At 46.1% G+C, this 14,569-nt stretch overlaps 1 protein-coding gene across 6 annotated transcripts in view; it reads left to right on the top strand.

Annotated features, from left to right (window-relative positions):
• Positions 1-14,569, top strand: part of LOC144587184 (uncharacterized) — a 48,134-nt gene that overhangs the window by 18,628 nt on the left and 14,937 nt on the right. For 2 of the 6 annotated variants that reach the window (XM_078386856.1, XM_078386857.1), the window contains exon 3: positions 454-7,022. In XM_078386856.1, coding sequence (XP_078242982.1) covers positions 1,841-6,292 — 4,452 coding nt within the window. In that variant the 5' untranslated portion in view covers positions 454-1,840 and the 3' untranslated portion in view covers positions 6,293-7,022. Of the gene's footprint in view, positions 1-453; positions 7,023-7,844; positions 8,008-8,507; positions 8,599-8,626; positions 12,402-14,569 lie in introns of those variants that run through there. The other 4 variants (XM_078386860.1, XM_078386858.1, XM_078386859.1 and 1 more) reach the window with 4 other exon arrangements.

Raw genomic sequence — 14,569 nt, 5'->3', positions numbered from 1 at the left:
TTTGGCCCTGCGGGAAGAAGAAGAAGGACGTCCAAGGGGAGACCCTTCCCTGGGCAGAAATCGACCCCCCTTTCAGCCCTCCCCCCACCACCGCCATAGGAAAGACCCCACGGAGGAAAGTCCACCCCGGGGAGGAGCTCAACCCCATCTGAATATTTCACACACACCCCAGTAAAGGAGGAGACCTTGCAAGGAAGGGGGTGGAAAGGGGAAGCCCTCCCCCCTTGCAAGCCGGTGCCGGCCGTGCAAACCAAAAGGGAGAAACCGGTTTCCGATCCGGATTGCCCGGAGGAGACCCCCCTCCCCTCCCCTCCCCTCCCCTCTCCACAAAATTAAAAGACGCCTGCTTCTGGGGAGGAAAGCAATGAAAAACCTTGACAGTATCTTAAAAAGCAGAGATACCACCTTACCAACAAAAGTCCGAATAGTCAAAGCTATGGTTTTTTCCTGTAGTGATGTATGGAAGTGAGAGCTGGACCATAAAGAAGGCTGACCGCTGAAGAAATGATGCTTTTGAATTGTGGTGCTGGAGGAGGCTCTTGAGAGTCCCCTGGACTGCAAGGAGGACAAACCTATCCGTTCTGAAGGAAATCAACCCTGAGTGCTCACTGGAAGGACAGATCCTGAAGCTGAGGCTCCAATCCTTTGGCCATCTCATGAGAAGAGAAGACTCCCTGGAAAAGACCCTGACGTTGGGAAAGAGTTGAAGGCAGGAGGAGAAGGGGACAACAGAGGACGAGATGGTTGGACAGGGTCATCGAAGCGACCAACATGAATTTGACCCAACTCCAGGAGGCAGTGGAGGACAGGAGGGCTTGGCGTGCTCTGGTCCGTGGGGGTCACAAAGAGTTGGACACGACTTAATGACTAAACAACAGCAACAAAATAGACTTAGCTGATGGGAAGTCTACATGATCTGAGTCTTTCTTCCCCTAGAAGTGGTGACTGTTACATAACAGCACTGATGTTACCTGTCTGTCATGGGTTTGGAGGGAAAGTTCCATCCTATGGGGGGTGGAAGGCGGGACATCAGGAGGAGGGGCTGTACTGTATAAATATGTGATGCCTGTGTGGTGAGAGAGAGATGCTGAGACAGACACTGAGAGACACTGGGTTGTGACGAAGCAGCAGCTGGGAAGAAGAAGCTGTTGTGGGAGTCTGTGTGTCAGACAGGGTACTACTGTTCTGGGTGAACCAAACTGTATGCTTGTATGAGTGAGAATAAGCCACGTTACTTTATCCTATTCACCTGATTGTTTATTTTTCCCTGTGTGTATTTAAAATAAACCTTATTCTTTTTATTGTTTAAAAATCCATCCCTGGTCTGTGTGACTTCTTAAAGGGAATGGTTGGTGGCAGCTTAGTGAAACTGTGTGACATATCCCAGTAGGTCTGGGTTTGTCACATTGATTGGTGGCAGCGGTGGGATACGACTGGTCCAGTTGTCCAGTGGTCCAGCAAAGCCTTGGCAAGTGTGCCCAGAGCAAGGGGGGTCTAGTCAGGGACAGTCTGAGGCGCGTAGGTAATCTTCTAGTTGTACCTCACGGGGAGGTGCGCTAGTAGAAGAACGTGCCAACTGGGGAGACTTAGATTAAGGTGCTCTGAGGCAGCCTAGTTTTGGCGGGAAAAGCTGAGGCAAAACTGCGTAGTAACAGTGATCTAGCTTGCCAGCTGAGAGGCCCAGCAGAGGGGGGTAGGCTCTGACTTGATACTGTTGCAAGTTTAGTGCTGAAGAACAGCAGCAATCTCTAGGGAGAGCTGGTTCTGAGGCAAACAGGAAAAAAGTGGTCGTTTTATTTTGAGGCTTGACTTTTAAAGCAGCCTGTTCTGAGGGGGGATTATGCCCTTGACTCGAAGCCAGATAGCAGACATGAGTGAAGGGAAAGACCCCCAGATTGACCAAGGTTCTGAGGATGAATTTGGCTCAGTGCAAGGGGACAGCACAGGAGAGCAGAACCCAGAACTTAGAAAAATACTCATAGCCCAACAGCATGAACTGAGGGTGAGGGAAATGGAGGAAAGGGAAAGAGAGAAACAGCGGCAATTTGAATTAGAGAGAGAGAGAATGGAGAGAGAAGAAAGAATGGAGAGAGAGAAAATGGCGTTTGAATTAAGAAAACTGGAACTGATGAACCAGAACAATAATAATAATAGGGATTCTGAGGGAGGCCAACTGTCTAAAGCTGACCTGAAGAAATTCCCTGTGTACCACAAGGGAGATTGTCCCGAGGTGTTCTTTTCCTTAGTGGAAAGAGCGTTTGTGGACTTCTCAGTGAGGGAAACTGAGAAGATGACCATCATGCGATCTTTAATCAGTGGTAGCCTGGCTGAGGTCTATGCCGAGATGCCTGAGGAACTGATGAAAGATTTTGCAGAGTTTAAGAAACTGGTGTTTGCAAGACATGGGATAAATGCAGAGCAGCTGAGACAAAGATTCAGGTCCCTAACCAAAAAACCAGAACAGACTTTTACCCAAGTGGGGGCCCAATTGGTGAGGCTGCTTGAGAAATGGCTATCGCAGGAGGGAACAGAGACCTATGAGCAGCTTAAAGACTTGATAGCACTGGAACAGTTCTATTCAGTCCTGCATGGGGAATTGAAATTCCAGGTGAGGGAAAGGAAACCGAGGTCTGTGGCAGAAGCCTCAGAGATCGCAGATTTTATTTCCCAAATAAGAAAGCCCTTGGGTGAGGGGAAATCTGTAGGTAAACCCAAAGAAACCTACAGCAAGTACTCTCAGGGACCAGGGAAAAGCCAGCAAGGGGGAGGGGCCCATGGTGAAGGGAAGCCCTCAGACATGAAACAAAGACCTCAGATTTTGGAGGGAAAACCAAAACAAGATGAGAGAGAATCAAAATACACCAGAAAATGCTATTTCTGTCAGGGAAAGGGTCATCTAATCTCAGAGTGTCAGAAATTAAAGCAGCTAAAAGGAATGGTGCCTCAGGAGTCTAGTGGAACCAAGCCAAAAGCTGTGTTCTGTGTCCAGAAAGAGCAAGGCTCAGTGTCACAGAGGGAGCCTGTTGCCATGGCTACTCAGTCTGGGACAGCTGCCTCTGCTGATCAGGCTGAGGAATATGGTCCTCTTATAGAGGTAAAGCGCTGCTTGCTGATAAAAACAGATTCTCAGTTGTTTGAGACGGCAGGGGTGGACGTAGGAATACTTGACCGTCAGTATAGGGGGCTGCGGGACACTTGTTCCCAGGTAACCCTGTGCCATCCAGATATCATCCCTAGGGAGTTTATAATCCCAAATGAGAGCATGAAGGTGGCAGGGATTGAGGGGCAGGTAATCTCTCTGCCAGTAGCAGAGGTACCTGTCAACTTTCAAGGCTGGAGGGGAGTTTGGAGGCTAGCGATTTCATCGACTCTGCCAGCAGCCGTGCTCGTGGGAAATGACCTGGCTGAACATGTGAAACGGGTGCTAGTGATTACACGCTCACAAGCCACCACAGGGACAGTTCAGGGGGGTAATGATGAGCCAGAGGCGGAAGCAGAGGGGAGTTCAGAAGCTGTGGTGGAAACCTTAACCACAGACAGCAGATTTGGACAGGAGCAAAAGGCAGACGCCACTCTCCAAAAGTGTTTTGAACAGGTGACTGACGCCCAGCTAACACCTGAAACCCCAGTGAGATTTCTGGAGAAAAAGGGGATTTTATATAGAGAAACCCTGAGGAATATCTCAAAAGGGGGAGATGGGATCAGAAGTCAGCTGGTGGTACCTGAAAAGTATCGCCCCATGATCTTACAAAGGGGGCACTCTGACATGTTTGCTGCGCACTTAGGAGTGAACAAGACACAGCAGAGAATCACACAGAATTTCTACTGGCCTGACATAGGGAAGCAGATCAGGGAGTTCTGTAAACAATGTGATGTGTGTCAACGGCAGGGGAATAACCGCGACAGGACCAAAGCAAAGTTGTGCCCTTTGCCTGTGATTGACACTCCGTTCAAATGCATAGGGGTGGATATTGTGGGACCTTTGCCCAAGGCCACAAAGAGGGGGAACAGGTTCATTCTAACAATTGTGGACCATGCCACAAGGTATCCTGAAGCCATACCCTTGACTAACATTGAAACTAACACAGTGGCCGATGCTTTGGTGGGGTATATGTCCAGGATGGGATTTGCCTCAGAGATAATCACAGATTTGGGAGCATCGTTCACATCAAAGCTCATGAAACGCTTATGGCAAATCTGTGGAATAAAGCACAAGGAAACCACTGCCTATCATCCTGAAAGTAATGGGTTAACTGAGAAGTTCAATGGGACTCTAATGCGCATGATTAGGGCTTACTTGGCAGAGAATCCAAACAATTGGGACCAGAAGCTGCAATCCCTTTTGTTTGCTTATCGATCAGTGCCACAAGCCAGTACCGGGTTCAGTCCATTTGAACTTCTATTTGGGAGAAGGGTGAAGGGGCCCCTTGATTTGATCAAACAGGATTGGGAGCAGATCACCCAGGATGACCCACAAGACGTTGTGACATACATAGACACCTTGATGAATGACCTAAAAAGAAATCTAGAGCTGGCAGCAGAAAACATGCAAGCTCAGAAGGTCAGACAGAAAACATGGTATGACCACAAAGCTAGAGAGAGGCACTTTGACCCAGGGGAGGGAGTGCTTTGGCTTAGGCCCTGCAGAGAGAATAAACTGCAGCTCAAATGGGCAGGACCATATAGGGTCATTTCCAAGATGTCAGACCTGAACTACCTTATAGAGCAGGAGGAGAACCAAGCAAGGAGGGTGGTTCATGTGAATGCCCTAAAACCCTACTACAGAGGGGAACAGAGGGTTTTATTCGCGATAAAAGCAGCTGAGAGTGAGGAAGCGGAATTACCCTTCTGGGAGGGTAGAGGGGAAGTAAAATACAACCCAGAGGAGGTAAAGATCAGTCCTGCACTCACCCAAGACCAGCAGCAAGAACTAAAAATGCTGCTTAGTAAATATCAACAGGTGTTTTCCAACAAGCCGGGGATAGTGAAGGGAGTGATGCATCGGATCCACACAGGGGATGCACCCCCGCAGGCAGTATCCCCATACCGAGTAACGGGACCCTATAGGGACAAGGTGCGGAAGGAGCTGGACGAAATGCTGAGGGAGAACATAATCGTCCCCTCTTCGAGTCCTTGGTCCTCTCCGATAGTCCTTGTGGACAAGCCTGATGGGAGCATTAGGTTTTGTGTTGATTACAGGAAATTAAACCGTGTAACCACTCCTGATGCCTACCCAATGCCCAGGCTAGACAACCTGATTGAAACCATAGGGGGTTGTCGGTTCATCTCATCATTGGACCTGGTAAAGGGATATTGGCAATTAAGAATTGATCCCAGGGATCAAGAAAAAACTGCCTTTTGCAGCCCTTTTGGTCTCTATGAGTTTCGAGTCCTGAGCTTTGGTCTCAGAAATGCACCAGCCACATTCCAAAGGCTGATGGACCAGACCTTGGCAGGGCTCAGTGACTTTACAGTGGCCTACATTGACGACATAGGGATCTTCAGTAATACCTGGGAAGATCACCTGATACACCTGGAGTTAGTGCTGCAGAGGTTAAGTGCAGCAGGGCTAACAGTAAAGGCCAGCAAGTGTCAGCTGGGTAGCCCAGAAATAAAATACTTGGGTCACATGGTAGGGGGAGGAATGATAAAACCCCTGGAGGCCAAAATAGAAGCTGTTCGTGATTGGCCCAGACCCAACACCAAGAAAAAAGTCAAATCATTTCTTGGGTTGGTGGGCTACTACAGAAAGTTCATCCCGAGGTTTAGCGAGATTGCGGCTCCGCTGACCGATCTGACGAGGAAGACGGCTGATGACCGCATCCCGTGGACCAGCGACTGTGAGGCGGCGTTCCAGAGGTTGAAGGAGGCGTTAATCAACTATCCAGTCCTGCGTGCTCCAGACTTCGACCGGGAGTTCATCATCTACACAGATGCGTCTAACAGCGGGGTAGGAGCAGTTCTGTGCCAGGAGGATGAGAATGGTGACCAGCATCCAGTATCCTACCTGAGTAGGAAACTTCAAAAAGGTGAGAGACATTTGGCAACCGTGGAGAAGGAGTGTTTGGCCATAGTCTACGCGATCCAGAAGGCTAAGCCTTACATCTGGGGAAGACATTTTATTCTGTGTACTGACCATTCACCATTGCAATGGTTAAAGACAATGAAAACCCACAATAGCAAACTTATGAGGTGGGCTTTAAACATACAGGACTATGACTTTGAAGTGAAGGTGGTCAGAGGGTCAGCGAACTGTGTTGCTGACGCCTTATCAAGAAGACCTGAAGAATGAAGACGGCGAAAGAAACATGGACTATGTGTATATAATGATGACAAAAAGTTAAATGTACCTTTTTTTTTTGAATTTGGTTTGTATGAATAAAGGTAAATTGATGTAATGTATATGGTAAATGTTTAAATACCTAATTGCTATGTTTAACTTAGAGTGTAAGTATGAGTAAGTATTATATGGTATGTATAACTGTTGTTGTGTATTTTACCTAGGTTGTTTTTTGGTGAAAAGCACCTTAGCTTTCCCCCTACAAAACAACTTATAAAGAGGGGAGGTGTTACATAACAGCACTGATGTTACCTGTCTGTCATGGGTTTGGAGGGAAAGTTCCATCCTATGGGGGGTGGAAGGCGGGACATCAGGAGGAGGGGCTGTACTGTATAAATATGTGATGCCTGTGTGGTGAGAGAGAGATGCTGAGACAGACACTGAGAGACACTGGGTTGTGACGAAGCAGCAGCTGGGAAGAAGAAGCTGTTGTGGGAGTCTGTGTGTCAGACAGGGTACTACTGTGTGTCAGAGTACCAACCTGATAGGTTCAGGTGTCTGTTGGTTAGCCAGAACTGATAGGTTCAGGGTCTGTGCTTCAAGTAAGGGTTCTGGGTGAACCAAACTGTATGCTTGTATGAGTGAGAATAAGCCACGTTACTTTATCCTATTCACCTGATTGTTTATTTTTCCCTGTGTGTATTTAAAATAAACCTTATTCTTTTTATTGTTTAAAAATCCATCCCTGGTCTGTGTGACTTCTTAAAGGGAATGGTTGGTGGCAGCTTAGTGAAACTGTGTGACATATCCCAGTAGGTCTGGGTTTGTCACAGTGACCTTTTGGAGCCTGAAGAAGAAGCTCCTCCCTCGGCCCTTTTCCATGACAGAGAGACTCTTTGGAGCCTTCCTGCCCTTCCCCCCCCCGTTGTTTCTGGCCTTCCCACACACACACACACACACCATTCCTGCAGGAGGGGGGAAGGTGGAGGGAACCTAGAGCTACGAAGGCGGGGGGAAGGGCTCCTCCCTTGTACGCCGTTCGAATGGGAGCCGGAAGCGGGATCTCCAGCGCCTGCCTCCTCCTCTTCCCCTTTGGCCGAAGAAGGTGTCTGGAGAGAATACGGGCTCTTTTGGGGGGTGGGCGCCTCCTGGATCGGGACCTTGATGGAGGTGGGCAACGGAGGGGCAGATCGCGGGCAGGGGTGTGTGAGATTTGCGGGGGGAGTTGAAAAGGCCAGTCTCTCTCTGTGTGTGTGTGTGTATGTATACTCCCACCACCCCGCGCTTGGCGGCTTCCTTGTTGTGTTGCTTGTGTGAACACGACGGTCTTTTCCCCAGAAGGCGGGTGGAAGAGAAGCCGGAGAAACAGGGAGAGAGGGAAAGAGTTGGGCTTTCCTCCTTGGGATCTTTCTCCCGGGGAGGCTGGAAGGGAGGTCGGTCTCCCCGGAATAGGAGTTCTCTTGTCGGACATGCCGTTCTTCTTTCTGCAGGGCCAAAACGGTTCTGGGCTTTTGGGTCCGGAAAGGCTCCATTCAGGGCCATTGGCTGTGCAAAAGACCTGCCCCCTCGGTCCTTCTTCTCCCTAGGTTTCCACTCTCCTGCGGCCTGCCCTCTCTTGGGATCCCCGAAAGGACCGAAATAATGGAGGGTCCCATGAGAACAGGGGGGCCCCGTCCGACTCTCGATCCCCTCCATCCATCGCACGGGCTTCTGGCTGTTTTTTAGAGGTTGGTTTTGTTGCCCCTGCTTAGTGGAGCATCGGTTTGATGCTTTTTAAGGTTTCTAGACTTCCTGTTTTTCACTTTTAAATGTTGCCCTTTTAATGTTGTACATTAAACTGCCTTGAGGCCTTTTTAAAGAGAAAGGGAGGGGGTAAAAATATTTTAAATACATAGTGGGAGAAACGCTCTCTTCTAGGCTGCTGCTATCATCGCCGCTGCATGATGGTTTCTATTGCTCTCTGGTTCCCGGCTGTTGCCTCCACTCCCTGGGAACTGGTGTGTGTGTGTGTGTGTGGATTTGATCTCGGACCCTGGCCGGAGATGCGGCTGTCTGCCTGCTTTGGCATTTGTCTTGTTCTGCTGCCTGAAGACGGAACATAGAGAGATGGGGAGGGAGCTGCATTCGGTATAAGCATGAGGAAAACACCTCCCGCAAGGAAATGTTTTTGATTTGCTTCATCCACGAAGCCTCCAGGCTGATCTTTTCTCTTTTTCTTTTCTCGTAGGCAGAAGTGAGACGGAGGTGATTTCTCTTTGCTTTATTTTGGGACAAAAAAGGAAGAACCGAAATCCCACATCCCTCCCAACGTTTGCTAGGTCAGTGAGATTTCAAGAGGTGGCTGAAGTAGCCTTACCCCCCCCCACACACACATGCTCTCTCTACTCTCAGTTTCCCTGGCCCGGCAGGGATTTCAATCCAGGCCTCCTGGTTTCCAGTCTGTTACTTCCTCCAGCAACACCACACTGCCTCTCTGAACATGTGCAAAGTGGTGGTGTTTTGGGGTATGGTTTTCGTTGCATTTTGTTTAGGGTGTTTTTTTTCAAAAACATCTTAATCCTGCTCACCAAAGGCAGGTCCTGTTGACAAGAGGCAAACCTTGGTCGTCCTGATTTGGGGTGTGTGTGGCGTTCCCCTCCAAGCCTCCCTTCTTGTTTCCCCCAAGCCAGACTGGGGGGGGGGGTTTGCTTTGGACGCTCCACCTGTACTGTGCATAAATAATCCTCGCCAGTTAGAATATGCAGTATTAAATATACATTTTGTCTATCAACACTTTCTGGTATTATACCTAACAGAAAGAGCTCTGGCCTAAAATCTACATTTTTTTTTATGCTTTATCACAAGTCCACCAGAGGTGATAATAGGTTCCAATTTTTTTATGACATTTCCAACATTTACTTGACCTGTTAGAGTACATCTTAGCTAATCTATCAGAAGGTAAATGCCATCTATAAAACATTTTATATAGATTCTCTTTATAAGATGTTGCCATTGTCATCTTATAGTTTCTAGACCACAGCCCTTGCCATTTTTCTAAGTCAATATTGTACCCAAAATTTTTTGCCCATTGAACCATTGTTTCTTTGACCTGTTCATCCTCCATTTTCCAATTTAGAAGGTATTTATATACTTTCCTAATTAATTTGCCATCTGATGTTAACATTATTTGGTCAAAAGTTGTCTGTTCTTTATAAAAATCGTACATTTTTAGGTCTCGTTCATATCTTGATTGTATTTGCATTATAGACCACCACGATGCATCTAACCCCTGGTCTATAAGGTCTTGTTTTGGCTTTAATTGCCTATCTTTATCTAAAATATCTGTATAAGTCAAAATTTTTCTAACATTCAAAAGGTTGGGATGAACAAATGCTTCTATGGGTGAGACCCATCCTGGTATTTTCGTGTACATTTTCATTTTTATTTTTTCTCATATTATATACAAGGAGTTTCTAATATAATGGTTTTGAAAATACCTATGAGATTTGGCTTTCTGATACTATAAAAAGGCATGCCAACCCAACTGTAGATCATGTCCTTCTAAATACAGAAGTCTCTTGTTTTTCAGGCTAATCCATTCTTTAAGCCAAGTTAGAGCAGATGATTGGTAATATAAGGTCCAGTCCGGTAGACCAAATCCTCCGTTTTCCTTGGATTCTTGGAGCATTTTTAGTTTGATTCTGGCTTTCTTCCCTTGCCAAATATATTGTAGTATCACTTTGTTTAGATCGTCAAAATATTTCTTCTCTATTTTCACTGGCACTGTTTGGAACAAGAAAAGTAGCTTTGACAAAATGTTCATTTTGATAGTTGTAAGTTTTTCTATTTTTCTAGATCTATTTTTATTTGGTTAAATAGTTTCATATAATTATCTTTTATAGTTACACATCTAGCAGTTAAATATATTCCTAGGTACTTAACTTTTTTAACTATTTGTAAATCTGACATCTTTGAGAGTTGATTTTTTTGCTTGGCTGTTAAGTTTTTCACTATAACTTTAGTTTTTTCTTTACTTCAATCCTGCTACTTTCCCAAATTCATCGATTTTGTCCAGTAGTCTCAATGTTGTTTCCAATGGGTCTTCCAATATAAACACCAAGTCATCTGCAAATGCTTGTAGCTTTTAGCTCTCGTCCTTTATTTTGGTACCTTTAATCTCTGGGTCGTTCCTCACATTCTTATTTAATACCTCCAGAGTTAATATAAATAGCAATGGAGAGAGCGGACATCCTTGTCTTGTGCCTTTTTTTATATTAATATTATCCGTCAGTTCACCATTTACAATTACTTTAGCTATTTGTTCATTGTAGATTGTCTCAATTACATTTGTAAAATTTTTGCCAAAATCCATAGCTTTTATTTGCTGTATCATAAATTGCCAGTTCACATTGTCAAAGGCTTTTTGGGCATCCAAGAAGATTAATGCCATTGCTTCTCTGAATGTACCTCATAATATTCTAATATGTCCAAAATTATCCTTAGGTTATACCTTAGTTGTCTTTTTGGCAAAAATCCGTTTTGGTCTGAGTGGATGAACTGAGTGGATGATCATATTCTTAACAGGGGGCGTCATTCCTGTTCCCACCTTCTCCTTCAATGGGAGGATAGACAAAGGCTGAATCCAAAGGAGACCGGGGGCATTCCAACTGGGTTCCCCTGATGTCTGAGCCTTGGGTGGTTCCTAATGCATGCTGGGTGTCCTTCTGGACCCAACGCTGTCAATGAAGAACCAGGTGGCACCCGTGGTCTGATCCGCCTACTTCCCTCTTGGATGGTGCAGCTGGGCCCCTGCCTGGATGCAATTATCACTCCCCGGATGGGTCCACACACAGGGAGTCTCAAGATTAGGCTACCGTAATCCTCTTTCTGTGGGCCTTCCCTTGAGGCTAACACCGGCCGATGCAAGAGGGCCTCCTCCATCCACTGCTCTCCCCCTCCAGTCGTCTCCTCTGGAAAGGCAATTCCACACCCCCGTGTGGGAGAAGGTTCTTCCGTTCTACATTCTCTCTTTCCCCCTCTGCTGTTTCCGTCCGCTCTTCCTTCTCTTTCGGCTCCATCCTCTACTGTCCCATTTGCTCCAGTGGAAAGGTTTCCTGGCAGAGCGAGGGTTCCTTCCGTTTCTGCCTCTTCTGTTGGTATCATCCTCCTCTCCCAGATACAAATCCACAGGTTCTCCATCCAGAAACCTTCCCACCCTTCTAGCAATAGCTTTCTCTCTTCACCTCTACCGTTCTGGCCTCCACTCCTCTCTCTTTCTCTCTCTCTCTGCTTCTGGTCCTTCAGACTCCTCGTCTCCTTCCTTTACTCTTCCCCTCATGTCCGATGGGGATCTCCCCTTCCCTCCTTTGTCCCCTTTCCCCTCTTCGCTGGCTTGGGCTCCCTCCACTTTCTTTAGGCGAAGTGTAAGACCCTCTTGCCCCCTTTCACCCACAGAGCTCTTGTGAGTCTCTTCTTCCCCCTTTAGGGATCCTGAAGAAGGAACTGAAGAAGCCCCTTCTGCCTTGGGGAACTTTGGAAAGGGAAAATCAAATGAAAGAGCCAATGATTAATCTCAAGGAGCGCAGGGCTTTTTAATCCGTGGACTGACCTCAAGGTTGCCTTGACAGACTCCCACAGACTGGCTGGTGGGTCTCCTCCATGTGGGATGAGCAAGGGATTGATTCCAAATTAAGGAATTAAAAAGGATGTAAGAAAGGGAGTGGAACATTTCAGCCTGGATTCCCAAGTCTCCCAGTTTGGAGAGATCCTTTTGGAGCTCTTCACAATCCCTTCTCGTCTTCACCACCCGGAAAAAGTTGCCTGTCATCTGCAAACTTGGCCACTTCATTGCTTATCCTTGTCTCCAGGACATTGATGAACAGCTTGAAAAGCACCGGTCCCAGGACAGATCCCTGAAGGCACACTGCTCTTCACCTCCCTCCATGGTGGAAATTTGCCCATTGACACTCCTCTGTATTCCCTGGTTCTCCACAAATTCTCAATCTATCAGAGGGCCTGCCCTCTTATCCCCTGACACTGGAGTTTTCTCAGCAGGCTTTGGTGTGGGACCACATCAAACGCCTTCTCAAAATCAAGATACACAATATCCACTGATTTGCCCGCATCCACATGCTTCTAAAAGGTTTGTGACACAAGACTTGACAAGTCATGTTGATTCTCCTTCACCAAGGCTTGTTCTTCTGTGTGTTTTAAGATTTTATCTTGGATGAGGCTGTCCGCTGTCTTCCCTGGAACAGATGTTAGGCTAACCGGTCCGTGGTTTCCTGCGATCCTTCCCTCCTTCCTTTTTTAATGATTACCGTGACATGTGCTGTCCTCCAATCCTTTGGCACTGTGGCTGTTTGGTTACGGACCAAGCCCGCTTCCCAATATTTTAGCTCCAGCAAGAGGTCAGACAAGACGCAACCAGCTGAACCAAACTCCAGTTTTATTAAATAGGCAATGCAAAGTCATCTGGGACTTCTCTTAAAGGCAGAGAAGAACCCGAAAATACAGTGTACAGGAACTTTATACCATAAAAAAGAGTCATAAAGTTCTACAAACTCACTAGCTAAAATCTACTTAATATTTGGATCCTACACCTAACACGGTATAAACGTGCGGAAAAGAAACAAGTGAGTCCCTTGTAGATATTTGGGGTGTGCACACCTCCCCTTGATGACCTTCCTGTAGGATTCCCCTGCACTGTCTGGAAGAAAGTGTATTCCAACTTCCTTTTCTTATTGATATATTTAGGTTACCAAGCAGGGCCCAGATGTATGGACTTCAGCTTCTGTCTCCCTGCTGAGTTTTATGTTTCAAATATTTTGGGGTGCTCCAACCCTGGAGGCATTCAAGAAAAACTTAGCTCCTCACCTGGCAGATCTGCTTGGACTATATTCCTGCCTTGAGCAGGAGGCACTGGAAATAGCTGGTTGTAAGGCAGTGCTGGAAGAGGGCCTTGATGTCTTCTGGGAATATCTGCTGGATGAGTATCAGGGTGTCCTTTACCAGTACCTTAGTGAACAGGGATACTACATCAAAACTGACCAGTTTATCCCCAGGGTTGAGTTTTAGGGTGCTGATCTTGCTTATGAAATGCCCTGAGTCCTCTATCATTTCTTCCTCTTTTATCTCTTTATCTAAATCTTTTTATCATTCTCCGATAATTTACTCTTAACATTTTCTTTAATATAAGCTATGTCTTCTTTCGCTACACTATTAACTTTGTATAAACTTTGATAGAATTCCTGTATAATCTTTAGTTTTTCTTTCATTAAACTACAATTTTTCCTGTTTTATCTTTAATCACTCTAATTATATTTTTTGCTTTTTTAGTTTGAACTATTCTAGCTAAAAGTTTTGAATTTTTATTACTATATTCAAAAAAATTCCTCCTGGCGTATATCAAGTCCCTCTGGACCCTTTCTGACTCTAAACCTTCTAATTCCTTTCTTTTAGCTTGTATCTCTAGTAATTTTTTTGTTATTTCTATCTATAAAATGTTTACTTTCTAAATCCTTTGATGATTCTTCAATTCTTTTTACATTTTCTTCTCTCAATTTTTTTAATCTACAGAATTCTCTTATGGCAATTCCTCTCATAACTGCTTTCATAGTGTCCCATAACACTCCTATTTTATTCCCACCTGCTTTATTAAATGACCATATTTCCAGCCATTTTTTCTTAATTTTATCTACCACCTCTGTATGCTGAAAAATATTGGAGTCTATTCCCCATCTCCTGGCTTCTCTGTAATCTTTCTTAACTTCCATTTCCATCACCATCAACGCATGATCTGTTATTTTTATCACATTAATATTCGTGTCTACTACTTTTGAAATTAAGTTTTGTGATATAAACATAAAATCTATTCTAGAATAACTATTATGTACAGCAGAATAATGGGGGTCTCCGTAGAAAGATGTTCCCACTCGCTCCCCCTCACACACTCCTCAGGGAGTGGGTCCCGGGAGAGGCCTTTCCGTTCCTCTCTGTTCCTTCTGTGGGGAGGGTGTGTTTGTGTGTTTCTGTGTGTGTTTCTGTGTGTGTGTGTGTGTGCAAGCCCCCCTTTTGTGTGTCTGTTTTTCCCTCTGAGGCTCCTCAGGCTCTCCTCCCCCTCCCCCCATTGTTGTGGGGTTTTCCCCTCCTCCCCCCGGGACCTCCTCCAACCGAAGTCTGAGTGGGACCCCCTCCCCCCCAGGAAACCCCTTTTGTTCGAAAGCTTTGGGGGGAAGTTCCTGGAAAGCCCCGAGTGGGAAATGGGGGGCCTTTTTTGGGGGGAGAAGGAGGGCTGCAAGGGGTGGGAGG

Source organism: Pogona vitticeps, chromosome 2, assembly GCF_051106095.1.
Source record: "Pogona vitticeps strain Pit_001003342236 chromosome 2, PviZW2.1, whole genome shotgun sequence".
In the NCBI taxonomy this organism is placed as follows: Eukaryota; Metazoa; Chordata; class Lepidosauria; order Squamata; family Agamidae; genus Pogona; species Pogona vitticeps.
The sequence above is the reverse complement of the archived record's forward strand: the minus strand, read 5'-3'. Positions and strand labels throughout refer to the sequence as shown.